At 36.8% G+C, this 18,382-nt stretch overlaps 4 protein-coding genes across 4 annotated transcripts; 1 reads left to right on the top strand and 3 right to left on the bottom strand.

Annotated features, from left to right (window-relative positions):
* Positions 1–2,413: 2,413 nt before the first annotated feature.
* On the bottom strand, positions 2,414–4,227 carry LOC137836147 (aspartic proteinase CDR1). The gene is made up of 2 exons (XM_068645002.1): positions 3,630–4,227; positions 2,414–3,205 (listed from the first exon to the last, which is right to left on the bottom strand). The coding sequence occupies exons 1-2, from the start codon at positions 4,225–4,227 to the stop codon at positions 2,469–2,471; spliced, it is 1,335 nt and encodes a 444-aa protein (XP_068501103.1). The 3' UTR covers positions 2,414–2,468.
* Positions 4,228–11,384: 7,157 nt separating this feature from the next.
* Positions 11,385–13,152, top strand: LOC137836145 (protein MAIN-LIKE 1-like). Its single transcript, XM_068645001.1, has 5 exons — positions 11,385–11,618; positions 11,693–11,800; positions 11,959–12,189; positions 12,343–12,912; positions 12,985–13,152. The coding sequence occupies exons 1-5, from the start codon at positions 11,385–11,387 to the stop codon at positions 13,150–13,152; spliced, it is 1,311 nt and encodes a 436-aa protein (XP_068501102.1).
* A 448-nt stretch (positions 13,153–13,600) lies between these two features.
* Positions 13,601–14,200, bottom strand: LOC137836144 (uncharacterized). The gene is made up of 3 exons (XM_068645000.1): positions 14,087–14,200; positions 13,820–14,011; positions 13,601–13,747 (listed from the first exon to the last, which is right to left on the bottom strand). Exons 1-3 carry the CDS (start codon positions 14,198–14,200, stop codon positions 13,601–13,603), a joined length of 453 nt encoding a protein of 150 aa, XP_068501101.1.
* Positions 14,197–16,233, bottom strand: LOC137836143 (uncharacterized). The gene has a single exon (XM_068644999.1). The coding sequence runs from the start codon at positions 16,231–16,233 to the stop codon at positions 14,197–14,199; it is 2,037 nt and encodes a 678-aa protein (XP_068501100.1).
* Between the last annotated feature and the right edge of the window lie 2,149 nt (positions 16,234–18,382).

Below are 18,382 nucleotides of genomic sequence, written 5' to 3'. Positions count from 1 at the left end.
AAGGGATATTTTTCTTTCACCCTTTACTTCACATTCTCACCAGTGAAAACAAAACAACTTATAAAAGAAAAAAAAAGAATTCCGAGTATTTTAACTTCATTTACTTAAGCTTGTTTAATCCGAGTATTCCAATTCATTGCGTTTTGAATACTAGCATATTGTGTTGTTTGTTGAGTTGTGCAAGAAAAGAAAAGAGCAACCCAAGTTGCTTCGTCAATTCGGTCATGTTCTAACTCAAACTAGGTGTAAAAGGAAATGGAAAATGTTAAACAAGCATTTTAATTGATATCACTGTCTCATTTATGTTAAAAAAATAGAACATTGGAGTATGCTAAAAAATAGAACAAATGAGAACATGAAGGTAGATGAAGAAAATGATGAGATAAATTAAGAGGATGTAATCCAAGGAAAGGATAAGGTAGCTGGAAGGAGAATAGACATTCTCAGGAATGATGACAAAAGAAAAACAGAAAGCAATAATAAATAAGTTTTTGGGAGGATTTTTATTTTATTATAAAGAATAACTAATAGAGATATTTGAGGGATATCTCAACTCTTATACAAAAGGTTAGAAGCCACTTCCACCCTTACAAAACGTAAGAACACAAAGTTTCGCAACAATCTACCAACAAAGCGCAGTTCAGCTAACACAACTAGATCAAATCTGAGGAACCGTGTAATATCGACCTTACCACTAAAAACTACTCATACACCTAACCTCTATTGGCTTTAATTGACCTCATACAAATAATAGGTTCGAGACACTATGAAAAATTTCTCTGGAGTCTTTCTATCTTCCTAACCACCATGACAAACATTTTATGGTGACATATTGAACAATGGTGGAGAAAATAATACTGATTTAATCAGCACAAACGTCCTTCACAGAAATGTACCTTCCTTTCCATCTACCTAACCTTCTCCTCTCCTCGAGCTTTCCACCACCACCCCTTCCCAGAAACAACCTCTTTTATGGCACCCCAGTCTTTGAGAGGAATTATGATCCGAAAAAGGCTAAAGGAGGTTGAAAAAGAAATAATATACATTGTAAAATGTAGAAATTCCTTTTATATATTTGAGGAATATTGTAGAGTAGGAATGAAATGATTAAATGCATGGAATTACATGACTACCTATGTGGTAATGCAAATTTATGAACTTAATCACCTTATTAATTTGGGAGTTACTCATTTGGGGTGATGAAGAGGAGCAAGGCTCACAATTACTAACAGAACAATCTGCTCATTTGGATCTCGATAACCATTTTTGCAATATTGTAGTTGGGATTCAAATGTTTGTTGAGAAGATTTTTAAAGAGTAGAATGATGAAAATCGTTAGAGATAAAAGAGAACATACTGTCATGCTAGAGATAATTGAAAAAATTGAATGGAAAAATATTTTTTATTACATACTTATTCATTATGATTTATATATAAGTGATAACATGTATTTATACATAACACACATATGATGTTGCATGTACCAAATGAACTAAATACACAATAGAGTTAATCACTCTTTTTGACAATGTTAACCATCAATTAGTCATACTTATTGAGACAAAAGTTTCAAGCAAGCTTTACATGTAAATAGTGGAGTGGTGAAATTGTTTTCAGAAGTAATAATAGAGATAATTGAAAGGATTGAACGGGAAACTATTTTTTATTACATAATTATTTATTATGTTTTATACAAGTGATAACATGTATTTATACATAACACAAATATGGTATATAAAAAAACACTAGTTAACTATAACCGATATATAGTTAATCTCCCTAACAATATTAGCCATCAATCAATGATAAATATTGCATGATAAAGTTAAAATTAATGATAAATGAAAATTAAAAGAACTAAAGTTATGAAAATATAAGTTTAAAGATTAAATTTTCAAATTTTTTAAATTATAGTAACCAAAATTACAATTAAATTTTATTAATAGTTAAAGGGAGGCTCAGAAGCAAAAAGAGAACGAAAATGTTAGGTGTTAACACCCTTCTTATTATATTCATATTTATTCTGATTATAGTTAAATAAAAAGTATTTCTAACCGTATTAATCCAAATTTGTTTCATTTCCAAGTTTAAGACGTTTTAAGAGATGAGTTAAAATTCATAACATGAAAAGTAATGAAAAGTCATATCTGATAAAATAACTCTAAACAATATAAATAAAACTAATTATACGGTTTTCGTTTTCAGAAAAATAAATTAAATAAACAATAATTTTGTGAAGATCTTGTTTACCCTTACATAAAAATCACAACATTAGAACAAGGTATGCAAAGATTCTCCTGCAACATATATATTCTCCTGCAACATATATATGATGATGATGATGAATGACATCTGCAAAATCATTATCAAATCATGAACAAAATAAAATTGAAAGCAAAATATATAAAGTTGATTAAGCTTATAAACTCATTTATTCATTATCATTGTTTCACTGAACAAGTGACACATTACATCTTGGTGCAATCAGTGGGCTTAAAGGACACAGTTCTCCTGAGCAAATCATACCCAACTAAGTGGTTCATCTGTGCTAAGTTACCAAAGATGGAACCAGTTGCCACTGGGGCAAAAGCAAAGCACAGCACACCATCAGAGACACTAACAAAGGTGTTCAAAGAATTCAACACAACGTCTGCACCACTAAAATGTGCAACAATAGGTGGAGCCTCAACTGCACTATGTCCACCAGAATTGTAGCAAAGGCTTAGAATTTGGTCTGTGATATTAACACGTTCTAGATTGATGTTAGCAGCCACTTCTGACTCCAATTTGGCGTAAAATGTTTCTGGCAAAATGGTCAGAGTTGTTCCTGAATCGATTATAATGTTACCCTTTTCATCATCTGAAGTTGAATCACCTACAAAATCAATCCTTTTGGATCCCACACTCATCCCCTCCAATTTCAGGTAATAGAAAGTATCAACAGAACCACTTATAATTGGTGTGGAAACTGTTCCAGGGCCATCCACCACAGCATTAGCTCCAAAATTTAATTTACTTGAGCTTTTGGAATCAAACAAAGGTACCAAGCAGTAGGAGAATTTGAAATCAATTGAAGGACCTATTTGGGAAACAAGTGAGACATGACCACCTCCTAGCCCAACTATGCCAGACCCTTCAGTGTCAAATGTACCAGCATTGTTCACACCACAACCAATGGGAATTCTGGGAAATGCAACCGAGGAATCTAACAAGAAACATCAAAACAAGTGAACAGCAATTAAAAAAGGAACATCAAGACAATAACAAATGAACCTTACAAACTTCAACTTCTGAAAACATTAACCGACAAGAAGTATTTTGAATGTCTTCTATAATTATGTTTTTATCTGCAGTAAAAGATGTATTTTTCTTTTAAGAATTATAAGATCCACTACCCTCTTCTGACGATTAAAAGAGATTATCAGTATGAAATGAAGACAGAAGAATTTGGTAAACTTAGTCTTAGTGTTAGCTATAGCAAAAGCCTACACAAAGAAACAAAAAGAATGTGTGTATATAAGTTCATTTTCATTTAAAAAAAAGCATTTTTTAGTTAACTATTTAATTAGACCCTTAAGAACAATGGCATAACAAAACATGCAAATGAACTAAAAGGGTGCATTTGGGACCTGCAGAAGAACCCAAAGTGAGAGTGTCAAAGGCAAGATTTCCTTGTGAATGAGATCCATCACCGTATGAGACGGTATACTGGCAATTGGGATCAGTATCAGAGTAGCAATAAGTTTGACCTAGAGATTGACACACCCTGGAATAGCAAGAGACGGGTTTGTAGGTTTTGGATTTGGAAGGGTCGAATAATGGACTGCTTTGATTGTAACACTGTTCGCAGGGCTTGCACTGTGACCAAATGAGGTCACTCCCTGTGTCAGCAATGCCCATCACTTCAAACGCTGGTGTTCCTATCGAGTACTTCACAAGGTACTCTCCTTGGTTCGAGGTTATCACAGACTGTGGTGTGTTTTCGGTAGCTTTTGTTGTTGGGTAGAAATGCTTAACACGCTCCAAAGAACGGTGGAAAGAGTTGTTCAGTTTCTGGAAAAGGGTTTTGGTGGGGTTGTTAAATGGAGATTTTGGAGAGTCTCTGTGAATCAGTTCCACACTGAAACCTCCTTTGAGTGGCTCAGTGAGAGACCTTGCATAAAAGCAAGTGGTTGAGAATGTGAAGATGAAGAAGAAGAAAAAGAGGATGCAAGAATGAATGGCCATGTTGTGAGTTGAATGCAAGTTAGATATGGAAGATGGTTTATAAGACACTGTATATATAGTGGTTATGGAGAGTGTTGATTATAGAAGAGAATCCTTTTGAATTCCATTGAACTATTATGATTTAATGAAAACAATGATTTCAATTCCATGCATGGATGTTACAAAATGAAAATTTATGATTTTTTGGTTCAGTTCTTGTTAAATTTGCATGACTCAGTATCACAGTTCAAATATGAGTGACTTTACAGTGCCCTTTAATCATCCCCATTCATTCACTTAAACTCTGTCATTTAATTCTCTTTTAGGTTTTATTCAGTGAGTTTCAGAAACTATAACGTGCATGTAATGTCCTTTTGTATGCTTATAAACCTGGATAATTCATAATTTATAGTTTGGAAAGAAAAAAACTAAACTCAGTTGAAAATAATTATTGAAAAATTTAGGTCAATCATTTTTAATATTTGCAACCTGATAGTTGAGAACCTTTTTTTTTACATTCACGTCACAATTCTTACTACTGTTATTTTAATAATGTTTTCTAATACTTTTTTAATTACAAAAATACTGTTTATTGTATTTTTTATCATTAAAATAATCAAATCAAGTTGTATATACTAGTCCTCCAGTGTCAAAATATAATTCATATTAATATTTAGAGCTGTGTTTACAATATTTGATTTTTTAAATACAGTTTTCACATTAGTGTTATTTTAATATACCGTCTAATAATTTAAGTTAGGTTAAAATAATGTTTTATAAATATATAAAAGAATTTAGATTTGGAACGGAGCCTAAGACGAATGGTCTAATGTCCTAGCCATCTTATATATATATATATATATATTATTGATATAAAAATCTTAATTCTCATTCAATTTTGTGTAAGTGAATTTTCTCACATGAAAAAAAAAACTTAATTTTAGTTCCCTTATTGAGATCTAAAACGGTACTTGAAAAAGATAAATAAAAGAAGAAGAAGAAAGGGTGCAATTATAAGGTGATGAGAGAATAACCAGTAATCTCAAAACCTCAAGCATTTTATATAAGTGTATTTGGGAAGACACAACATATGATACAGAGGAACAAATTTTAGTTTTTCTTCTTATTTTACTTTTATAAAAATCTTTATAAAGAAAATTTATTCATAATACTATTTATTTATATTTCGAAAATGTTAATATAAGAAAATGATAAAAAATGGTAAGAAGAAGAGATGTTTCTTTCTCTTATGTGTATATTACATATAGGAAATATATAGGGAGTTTCTATCTCCCAAATTACAATCTAATTAGGTAGGATACTAATCATGAGATTCTATAATTATTAAATTAATTGCATATAATTGGGTAGAATATCGTCAAATATTGCATACAATAATTGCATATAATTTGATAATTATCATTTCCTTAATACTCTCCTCAAGTTGGTAGGTGAAGATCAAGAACCCCCAACTTGTGTCGTAGCGTAAAAAATCGTTCCTTGCCCAATGCCTTCGTAAAAATATCTGCGAGCTGATACTGTGTACATATGAAGGACTGATTATCCCAGCTTGTAATTTTTCTCGCACAATGTGACAGTCTATCTCAATGTGTTTTGTGCGTTCATGAAATATTGGGTTTGCTGCTATATGTAATGCCGCTTGATTGTCACAGAAAAGTTGAGCTGCCAAGTTACATGGCACCTTTAAATCCTGCAACAGATATCGCAACCAAACTATCTCCAAACAAGTATTGGCCATTGCGCGGTATTCTGCTTCCGCTGATGATCTTGATACGTTTGTCTGTTTTTTTTACTTCCATGAGATAATAGAGGAACCAAGAGAAAAATGCAATATCCAGATACTGATCTCCGAGTTGTCTGACAACCTCCCTAGTCTGAGTCGCAATAAGCTGTCAATGTCAGATTGTTTTCGGATGGCAATAGCAATCCTTGTCCTGGTGATCCTTTGATGTACTTTAGGACTCGAATTGCGGCATCCCAATGAGATTTCCGTGGATCCTGTATATATTGACTTAGGTCCGAACCGAAAATGCTATGTCAGGCCGAGTAACCGTGAGGTATATCAGTCGTCCCACGAGTCGCCTGTATTTTACTGGATCCTTTAATAACTCTCCATCGTCTGGTGTGAGTTTTAGGTATTGTTCCATTGGAAATTTGTCTGGACAAGCACCTGTGAGTCCCGTATCCTGCAAAATATCAAGCGCATATTTTCTTTGGGACATGTAAATACCAGCTTTGGAACGGGAAAATTCAATCCCTATAAAATATTTTAGGTCTCCAAAATCTTTAATGCGAAATTGTTGTAATAAACAATCTTTAACACGCTGAATTTCTGTCAAATCATTTCCTGTCAAAAGAATATCATCCACATAAATTAAAAGGGCAGTAAATGATGAGTTATTCTGTCTTGTGAATAGAGAGTAATCTGTCTTGGACTGTTGAAATCCTACAAATTTAACCACATGAGAAAATGTTGAAAACCATGTTCGAGATGCTTGTTTGAGACCATAAAGGGATTTGTTGAGTCGACATACAATGTTCTCCCTTGTCGATGATGTCCGGGTGGCAAGTCCATGTAAATAATTTCATGCAATGTGCCATGTAAGAAGGCATTTTGCACATCTAGCTGGTGAGTAAACCAATTTCTGGCTGCTGCAATGGTGAGGAGACACCTCAAAGTTGTTAATTTTGCTGTTGGTGAAAAAGTTTCAGAATAGTCGACACCTTCAATCTGAGTGTACCCCTTTGCGACAAGGCGCGCCTTATATCTGTCGACGCTACCATCTGAGTTGTACTTTATTTTATAGACCCATTTGCATCCGATGGGTTTCTGTCCAGCAGGTAACAGTGTCAAGGTCCACGTTTGATTTAGCTGCAATGCGGAAAGCTCTTCGTCCATTGCTTTTTGCCAATTTGGATCAAGGATAGCTTGAGCATAAGTGTGAGGTTCTTTGGTGGTTGTGATGTTAGCAAGATATGCACTATGTGTAGAAGAAAATCGTGAATTAGAAAGAAAATGATGCATAGGATACCTGGTTTCATTCGGTCGGTCTTGGGCAGTGGTCGAATGATTGGCTTGGGATCCCGTTACGTAGTCTTGAAGCCAGGAATGTTGGGTTGATGTGCGATTGGATCGTCGAACAGGAAGGTCGGTTAGAGAAGGTTTGGTAATGGGTGCTAAACTTCTTGGCATGGGAGAAGAAGGTTGGTCTACTGGAGGTTCAGGTGTATTATGACGAGTAGGAGAAGAAGGTTGGTTTGATGGAGGTTCAGGTGCATTGTGACGAGTAGGAGAAGAGAGTTGGTTTGATGGAGGTTCAGGTGTATTGTGACGAGTAGGAAAAAAAGGTTGGTTTGATGAAGGTACAGGTGCATTGTGATGAGTAAGAGAAGAAGGTTGGTTAAGTGAATGTTGGATAGGAGTGGGTAAGTCAATGTCAATACTGGGCAAAATACCTTGTAATGGAGGTGAGGATTGTTTCTGTGACTGTTGGCAGAATGGGAAAACACTTTCATGGAAGATGACATCCCGACTTGTAAAAAAAGTGTCTGCATCTATATCAAATAATTAGTATGCTTTTTGACTGTGAGGATAACCAATGAAGATGCATTGTCGAGCACGCAGATCAAATTTTTGCTTAGGTGAAACAACAGTTGCGTAACAGAGGCAACCAAAAGTTTTTAGGTGAGAAAGTGAAGGTGGTTGATTATATAGTAGCTCAAAAGGTGATTTATTTTTTAGTAAAGGTGATGGCAAGCGATTAATGATATATGTGGCGGTTAAAACACATTCTCCCCAAAATTCTAATGGTAAATTGGACTGAAATAGGAGGGCTCGTGTTGTGTTTAAAACATGTCTATGTTTGCGTTCTACTACTCCATTTTGTTGAGGAGTGTAAACGCAAGTGCGTTGACATTCAATACCATTTTTTGAGAAAAAAATCATACATTGAAATAAATTCCAGTTCGTTGTCAACGCGGATGGTTTTAATAGATGCCTGAAATTGATTTTGTGCAAATGTAATGAATGACTCTAAGAGATGTTGGGTTTCAGATTGTGATTCATAAGAAATAGCCAAGTGCATCTAGTATAGTCATCGACTATAGTGAGAAAAAAACGTTTTCCAAAATGAGTTGGGGTTTTATGAGGACCCCAAATGTCACAATGCAATAGATTAAATGGAGAATGAGATTTTATTGTGCTTAAAGGAAAGGGTAGCCTTGTCTGTTTAGCTTTGGGACAAATACTACAATGATTATGAATGGGAATGAGATTTTTACTGATAGGGATAGGTAGTAGGGAAGATACAAGTTGTAGACACGCTGGAGAAGGATGTCCAAGGCGCTTGTGCCATAAATCAGGATCGGTCGATATTTGAGATGCGTGGGCTTGGTTTGGAAGAGGGGACATGTAGTATAAGTCTGCGTGTTGTTTACCCGAGCCAATCATCCTCCCCGTAGCCAAGTCCTGTAAAACGCAACCATGTGGAGTAAAAACGACACAACAATTTAGTGAACTGGTTATCTTACTAATGGACATGAGATTTAAATTAAAAGAAGGAACACAAAGAACATCTTTGAGAGTGATTTTGTCATTGAATTTAATTGTGCCTATAGATGAGATGGGCGCAGTTGAGCCTGTGGGCAGATTAACATTTGAAATAAATGATAATGAAGTGTGTGTGAAAAATTGTGAATCAGATGCAATGTGATGGGTTGCTCCGCTATCCAAAATCCATGGTTTCGTAAAAGCAGAGTTAGAAGAGGAGTTATGGGCAAGCAGACCTGCAGAGCTAACAAACGTGTCACTTCTACCGTTATTGTTGAGCGAGTAAATAGCCCTTGCCAATTGCTGAATTTGCTCGGCACTGAAGCGTTGTATGAGGTTTCTATCGGACTCGTTACTGGTGCCTTCTTTGCCATACATGATTTTTTATTTAGGGTATAAAAATGGAGAGGCTGTCAGGGCACCAAGATCGGTGCTCTGATACCATATAAGAAAATGATAAAAATGGTAAGAAGAAGAGATGTTTCTTATTCTCTTATGTGTATATTACATCACTCATGCATATGAAATATATAGGGAGTTTCTATCTCCCAAATTACAATCTAATTAGGTAGGATACTAATCATGAGATTCTATAATTATTAAATTAATTGCATATAATTGGGTACAATATCGTCAAATATTGCATATAATTTGATAATTATTATTTCCTTAATAGTTAATAACTAAGATATGTAAATAACATAAGTGAGAAATTTATTGAAAATAGAGAAAAGAAATATAAAAAAGAATTAGAATAAATATAAGAAGTATGAAACAAATAAAAAATGTTTTTTTTAAGAGAGATGAAGAAAACAACTATTGAAAGAAGTTGAAAGACATAAAGAGCATCCAAGATAATTGTAACTCCTTCGTATGTTCTTTCCAAGTGTCTTGTATAAAATTTAGATGATTCAAGATAAATATAAAAATTCTAAAACTTTAATGTCATTTTTAAGGAGATGGTGTTGGTGTTTTTTTTTATGAGGAGTAGTAGGAATATTCCAATCATTTAAAAAAAATCTAACATTGTACAACATGATGTCAACATTTTTTTTGCATATGTAAAATGGACTTCCGTCTAAAACTACAAAAAAATTCTCCTTAGCCCCAATCAATTTGAATTTGCACCCAATCATATATGCGAAAATATCAAAATATCCTTAATGAAATTTATGAAAATACGAAAATGCTCTTAATGAAATTGAAATTAGGTTAAGAGAGTGATCTACACCCAATTACAGCACCCCTTCGTTTTCGCACAGTAGCCGCCACGACCACGACCACCTTCGTGCTCGTGCAGCAGTCGCCACTGTCACCTTCATTTTCGCACTGAACGCAACGGGCAACATCGTCTTGTCATTCTTCCATTTGCATTATCCATTGAGAATGTTGGAAAAAAAATATCACTTAACTTCTGGATATATACATCTGAATTCAAAACCCAATTCTGGATATATATATTTAGAATTCAAAACCCAATTTTGAATATATACATCCGGAATACAAAACCCAATTTCAGATAATGATATCCGTAACGCGTTTCTCTACTACGGACATAGGCGTCTGGAAACTTCAACTGAAAATGTTAATTGCTTACAAATGTTTATATCCGGAGTGCTTAACAAAGACCATGACATAATGGGATTTTAATAAGTTTGTTGGGTGCAGGAAGCAATTGATTGGGTGCAGGAAGTAATTGCCTCTAACCAACCTGCCATCAGCCATTCCAACAAAAAATACAACACAAAAAAGCCCTAACAAAAAGGAATGCCCCATCCATCAAAATCTATTTAAACCGCACTTTTTCACCTTTTTTCGCTAGACAGGACTTTGCAGCCTTGTAACCTTTGATGCTTCGTCTATCCATGATGGAATTGGACTTACTTCTACTATACTTTCATATTAACAAAAGGCAGATTCTCCCTGCACCCAAAGCTTTGTGACTGGCACCAAATCAGATTTGTGAAAAGACCATATTACCTTTAATAAAATAAAAAACACATAAATTGTGATCTGCACCCAATGTAAGCACCCAACAAATAGGGTTCTTCTTCTTCCTTTGTGCCTTTCACCGTGAAGCAGCAGCCACCTTGAGCCACCGTGAAGTTGCAAGGAGACACCGTGAGCCACCTTCGCAGAGTTGGTTTGCTTCGCCGTGAGTGAGCTTCATCTTCAAAGAAGTCAAGGTACCGTTCATCGTTTTTTCTTCGTAGAATAGTGCATTCCGGATAATTTTATCTGTAGATCACCATTTGCTTCCAGATAATTTTATCCGTAGATCAGCATTTGCTTCCGGATATTTTTATCCGTACATGAATATTGGCTTCCGGATTTTTTCATCCGCACTTGAATAGTGGCTTGCGGATATTTTTGTCCGTAGTTCAAGAATAAGTTCCGGTTATTTTTGTTCGTAATTCAAAAATAAGTTCCGGATATTTTTATCCGTAAGCTACATTTGACTTGTGGATATTTTTATCCGGAATGTTGTTGTTGTTCTGCGGAAATTAATATTCGTATTAGTGTGAAATTTTTCACAAGTGTTTTAGACTATATGTGTTATAATTTTTTTATATATATTGGATTGAATGTTACTTTTATGAAATGTAAGATGGTGCGGATTAGAGGTGGAGGAAGTTCTAATTTGGATCGTGTGCGTCCAACTGCATCGGTTATAAGAAAACGAGCTGGGCCTAGTACTTCAATTCCAAATCAACAGTTTGAAGATTATATTGAACAAGAAGAAGTTGAAGTTGATGATGAAGGCTATCCAGGAGGGCCATATGATAAGTCCTTACTTGTTAATTATGAACATCACGTAGCCAAACAGTTGTGGGATGGTCTGGTAAGTAATGAAAAACAATTTTTTGTATTTGTTATGTATTCCGGATTATTGATGATATATGTTGATTATTGTAGGATCGTGGTGAGCTGAAGGTCGTTTCACATGGGAGGAAGATAAATAAGTTAGGAGCACCTCATGAGCGCATAGAAGCTGCTGTAGAATTGTCTGGCTTAGGTCGTCTAGTTATGAGAGTCTAGACCGAGGACTGCTATGTGCTTTTGTAGAGAGGTGGCATGCAGAGACAAACAATTTTCATTTACCGGTTGGGGAGATGACCATCACTCTTGATGATGTGTCAAATTTGTTACACTTACCCATTGTCGGTCATTTTTACACGCAGGAAACCTTAGGTTCTGATTCGGCGACTGATTTATTGGTAGAATCCCTCCGTGTTGACCGTGCACTAGCATCTGAAGAAACAAGACACTGCCGGGGAGCTCATGTGCGTCTGAGCTGGTTAAGAGATGTGTATGGAGACGCATGCTCAAGGAGGCAGTGGACTGTGGCTGTCAGAGCATACTTACTTCACCTTGTCGGTTGCACTATTTTTGCGGACAAGAGTGCTACATCAGTAAGTGTGTTTTATCTTGGATTTTTTGTTGATTTGAGGCTTACCGGGGGATATTCTTGGGCAGCAGCTGCCCTAACTCACATGTATGAGCAGCTAGGAGATTGAAGTTATGCAAACACAAAGCAACTAGCTGGTTATGCAACATTGTTGCAGGGGTGGATTTATGAGCATTTCCTGTCTATAGGGATGAGACGTAAGCAAGCATTGTATTCTGAAGATCAACCTCGGTGTAGGCTGTATGATGCTGGAAAAGGTACTTCAATTGTTGTTGTTCGATCACAGTTGGATACATTGACACCATCTTCCATTCGGTTTTGTCCATACAACGAGCACAGGGAAGAACGTCCATTCGAGTGGATTTCCTTATTCAGTGGTTATTTGAGGCTTGGAAATTGGACACAATTGCACATGCCAGAACGTGTCCTGCGTCAGTATGGCTATACACAGATCATCCCTTGCAACCCATCTATACTTGGACATGGTCATCCGGATACAAATGAAATGGACCGTCGATGGTTACATTTCAATGATTATGTCATACATGACTATGCCATAGCACCTCATCCTGATGCTTGCGTTCAAGAGTACATGGCTTGGTTTAGATCTGTATCACATCCATATGTGATTAATACAGATGAAGATGATTGTCCTGTACCGGTACCCTCAGATGCACGTGGTCACGAAGCAGTGCCAAGTCATCCTGAGGAGTCACATCCTGCTCTGGTATGCTTCTAACCTTGTTAACGTATTAATTTGTATTATTTTTTTCTAATAGTATGTCATTCATGCTTGTAGGGTATTTGTCGTAGAATTACAGAGACATTGCAACCATTACTTGATCATGGCGATGTCGTGGAGGGCAGCCCTGTTTGGGAAGGCATACAAGCAACCATTATGTTAGCACGAGGAGCGACTGATGAAAGAGTTGTTTATGTCAGGAGACATGCACGTAGGAATGATTGATTAGGATTTTTTTTTATGTCAGATGTATTAGGATTTCTTTTTATGTAATATTTTTATCCATGACAATGTATTTGAACCTTATCTATATGTTTCAATATGTTTATATGGATTTCTTTTTATATGTTTCAATATGAACCTTATCGGTTTTTGCTTCACGTTACTTCTATTTTAGTAGACCCCGCACTGGCTTACGCATATTTTTATCCGTAGACACTTCACACACTTCCGGATATTTTTATCCGTAGACACAAATGTGGCTTCCGGATATTTTTATCCGTAGTGACAAATGTGGCTTCTGAATATTTTTATCCGCAGATAGCAAAGAAACTTTTGGATATTTTTATCCGTAGACAGCATATTGAGTTCCGGATATTAATATCCGCAGGCACTTCACTGAATTCTAGGACAGCTTCAAATGTACTAAACATCCATATTACAAATGTTATGATTACAAATATCGTCTAATGGACATTAGTTGGGTATAAACTTGTATCCGGCTAGTGTAGTATGTTGACCAAGTTTGGGCCGCCGGATAACGATGTGATGCCCACAATATATCCGTAGGTGTAATTGGACAACCATCTTTGAGCTTGACCTATAAAGGTAATAAATATAAGGTACACAAATCTTAATTTACCACATAAATCTTGATTGGTTTAGTTTATACCTGCACAAAATGATTTCCGTGGACATGTCCAATTGCAATGATTCGGTGATGACGGAAGTTACTTGGTGCTTGGGTTCTTAAAGGAAAAATACTCAATGATTGTAACATGGACAAAGAAACAAGAATGACATTATACCGATTTGCAATGACATATACCATGTCTGGAATTGTCATCCACTTATTTGTTCCTGCCTGCAAGTACAATTGAGAAACAAAGTTAAGTCAAGAAATGCAATGTAAAAATGAAATGGTGTTAGTGGTTGGTACCATAGACATGTAGTCCACTAGAAGTGACTTCTTCAAGTATTCATATCTATCATCACCACCGAAGAGTTGAACATATTCTTGTCTCCATTCACTTAGTTCTTTTAACAAATTCATTCAGACAACAGCCATGATTCCTCTCCCATTCCCAATTGGGCAGCAACAGCACGGTAGCCACAATGGCCATCAGCCTTAACGTCAACAACATCAACAATATATGGATGATACCCTACAGGGAACTGATCAAGGAAAGGAATACATTTTGCTGGTACAATTTCTGGTAAGCTTTCTTCATTAGATTTTTTGCTCGCACAACTATCATGTTGTGAGTGTAAGAAATCCACATGTTCAAAATAAGAAGGGATTCGCTTAGTTGATCTCATGAATTTGGTAGGACGAGACATCTTTACAGCACCTTTTGCTTTCACCTTATGATCTGGTGCGTAAATAGATGTCTTCTCTGGAAAGGCAATATCCTGCAATTTACTTTTGATGTTAACCTTACCTGCAACATCCAACTCTTTAAACCGCTTCGCGATGACCTCAAACTCTTTATCAATTGACAACTCAGATGAAGATTGTTCAGTAGCAATGTCTTCAAAGCTTAAACGAGTCCACATCACATGTACTGATTTAAGTGGTATGCTACCAACACCAAATGAAGCCAATTGACACGCACAAGGAAGACCATGAGTACATGTAAGACTACATCCACACCTACTTTTATCAAACCCCACTGATTTAACCCTATCAAGTTCTTCTGAAATAAGGTTCAAAGCATATTTAGACACAAAACCTAACAATTTTTTGTAAGTTGTAACCTTAAACCGATGTCCAACCACATGCAAACTCTTTGGGAATGAAGCTTTGATTGCATTATGTTGTAAAATAATCATCTTATTGATGGAATCCCAGCGGAAACATAAATCCCCCATCGAATTCTGAAGAACTCTCTTTAGGCTCCAGTGTTCCGCCTCAACTCTGTTACTTGTTGTGTTTCCTAAGTGCATCACCTTATCTATCCATGCCTTGACAAATTTTTCTTTATGTGGACGTAACCATGTATCCATCACATAATCAACAAATATAGGCCATGGAGAACAGACAACTCGAAGAGCATTGACACGATCTTCAAAGGCCTCAACAATATCACAATCCACAACAGATCCCCACACTTCCATTACTTGATCCCATCCCTCTCTTGGATGCACCAACATTTTACATTTTGCTTTCACATTTTTATCAATGTGAAACCGACAGAGCAAATTATAAGCTTTAGGAAACACCATTCTAATTGCATTCATTAAGGCAACATCTCTATCACATACCACCACCCTACGACATGAATCAACTCTTAAAAACAACCCTTTAAGTCTGTCAAGGGCCCAAAAAAAATTATTTTCCTTTTCTGTTGCTAGTAAACAAAATGCAACGGAGAAAGTCAAACCTGTAGACGTAATCCCAACAACCTCAAGTAACGGCATCCTATACTTGTTCGTCTTGTACGTACTATCCATTAATATGACAATGTTAAATGAGTTCACCAATTTTACTGAATCTGGGTGTGTCCAAAATATATCTTGCACAATATTAGAGACCTCATCACACATACACCAATGCACGTACCTGTCTCGCTCTAGTAACAACATCAGTTGTTGCATTTCTGTTCTGTGACCTCGTTGTGATCTTCGGTGAACAGTGATTGCATTATAAACATGCTTAATTGTTGTCACATTCTTCTCATTTCTCTCTTTCATGGTTAGTAAAATATTTCTTGGCTTCACCAAAGTTTTAGTCATATCCTCAACCATAACCTTTTCCTCTATACTTAACCTTCCAGCATACGGATGACCCACCATTGTCTCTGCCAAGTCATGATTGTGAGAACCACAAATTAATTCAACCATCCACCCTTTACCACCTTTGACTGGTTTGCCTCGCAATCTGAAAGGACACTCACACTTCCTACTTCCAGTTCGACTGACATCTACTTCTTTTTTATACCGTCTGTATTTACCTCCTCCCTCACAACCTAACAATACATAGGTCATCCTTTCTCGTTTGCCCGTCCATGTATCTGACCTTAATATAACAATAACAAACCCATAACTATAGCCAACACTTCTTGATGTAATTCCACTAACTCTCATCACTTCTCGCCCAATCTAACAGCTCATCTCGATCACGAAATACCTACAATAACATATTTCAAATTTAAAAATAATTCATAAAAAAAACATTCACAACCCAACATTGACCATACCTCATTTGTAGAAAATGCTTCACTGCATTCATGTGCCCTTTGTTCATTATCTAATGCGTTATAACTTATTGACTGCTCCAGATCAACATCATCTAATCCATCTCACACATCAATCTCCCCTAAAACTCCCATGTATGACTCTGTTGTATCCATTCGACTGTTGAAAAAAATGAACACTTAGCTTCCGGATAAATAAATCCATAACCAAAAAAATATCAATAGTTAGCTTCCGGATATATATATCCGGATTGCATAAACTAGTTCCGGATATGTACATCCGTAAGCCAATGATGAACTACGGATATCAGCGTCCAGAAGGAACGATCCACAATTTCGGATATTAATATCCGTATTGAAATTTTTGACTTCCAGATATTAATATCCGTAGGCAAAAAAATTGAATTCCGGATTCTGATATCCAGGACCCAGCTGAGCTCGAGAAAAAACCAGAAACGAACGAAAATGGATTACTTACCTCATTAACTTGGCAAACGAAGCTTACACTCAACTTAGCAACAATGAACGAAGCACAACCTCCTCTTTTGCAACTCAAAGCAAAGCTTCACACATTCATGAACTTCCTCTTCCTCACCATTCAATGTTTTCATAAGTGAAGAAGACAAGGGCATTTTAGGATTTTTAAAAGTATGTCGGGTGCCAGTCACAATTGATCGGGTGCAGGAAGCAATTGCCTTAACAAAAATGCACAACAAAAGACTAGTGGCAAAGAACCAAAAGCATATGCATCTTTGTAATCTCCTTCACTGGAGTACGATTTCAATCTTCCACTGACTGCCTAAAATAATAGTCCAACTCAAGGATGGTACCTCCTGCAAAACCAAACCAAAAACCATCCTTGAAAATTCTCATAGACTTTGAAAAAATATTTGTTAAATTAACTTCTTGCAACTATTTTTTATAGTTTTCAAACAAGTGATATGATCAATACACTATTCAACATAAGAGGAAATTCACCATTTTGTTTTTATATATTATTCATGATCAAGCTTTTAGTTGTGTTACAGTGAAAAATTCTACAGGGTCAAGTTGATGTTAGTGTAACTACTTTCTTATGTCATTTTCATAAGGTTGGGCAAAAAACTCAAATCACAAAATCCAATCCATAATTATCCAAATCCATATTAGTTATAATTCATTTAAATGGATTTATCTCAAATCCAAATCCATATTTTTGGATTTTAAATCTAATCCATTTATTTAATTGGATATGGACTAGATATAGATTGGATACATTTTTGGATTATCCAAATTGCATTTTGGGTTGGATTTTGACTTGACCGATCTAGGTTGAGCCAAGACAATTCGGGTCCAGGTTGAGCAAAGTCGGCCCAAGTCCATGTCGAGCCGAGTCGTCCTGGCCCAAGTTGAATCGAGTTGGTATGGGCCAAAGTCAAGCCAAGTCGTTCCAGGCCAAAGTCAAGCCGAGTCAACCCCGGGCCAAGTCGAGTTGAGTGGGCTAGAGCCCAAGTCAAATCGACACTCGGACCAGGTTAAGTCGACACCGGGCCCCTATTGAACCAAGTCGTCTTGGGCCCATGTCCAGCAGAGTCGGTTCGGTCCCATGTTGAGATGAGTCAATCCATACCCATCTGGAGTCGAGTCGACCAGGCCAATTATGACTCGAGTTGGTCCGGGCCCATACCGAGTCGAGTCGGCCCGGTTCCAATACTGAGCCAAGTCGGCTCGAACCCGAATTGAGCCGAGTCGGGTCAATGTTGAGCAGAGTCGGCACGAGTCGAGCTGGTCCAAGCCCATGTCGAGCGGGCCCAGGCCGATGTCGAGCCGATCGGGCCAGTTTCGGAGCGAACGAACTCGGGCTGATGTTGGGGCGAACGGGCACAGGCCGATGTCGGGTCAAACGGGCTCGGGTTGATGACGGTTCGAATGGGTCCGGGTCGATGACGGTCGAATGAGCCCACGTCGATGTCGGGGCGAACGAGTTTACACCGATGTCGGGGCAAACGGGCCCAGGCCGATGTCTGGGCTAACAGGCCTGGGCCGATGTCGAGGCGAGC

The sequence above is a fragment of the Phaseolus vulgaris genome, chromosome 5 (assembly GCF_000499845.2).
Source record: "Phaseolus vulgaris cultivar G19833 chromosome 5, P. vulgaris v2.0, whole genome shotgun sequence".
In the NCBI taxonomy this organism is placed as follows: Eukaryota; Viridiplantae; Streptophyta; class Magnoliopsida; order Fabales; family Fabaceae; genus Phaseolus; species Phaseolus vulgaris.
This window is presented reverse-complemented; position numbering and strand designations above follow the sequence as displayed.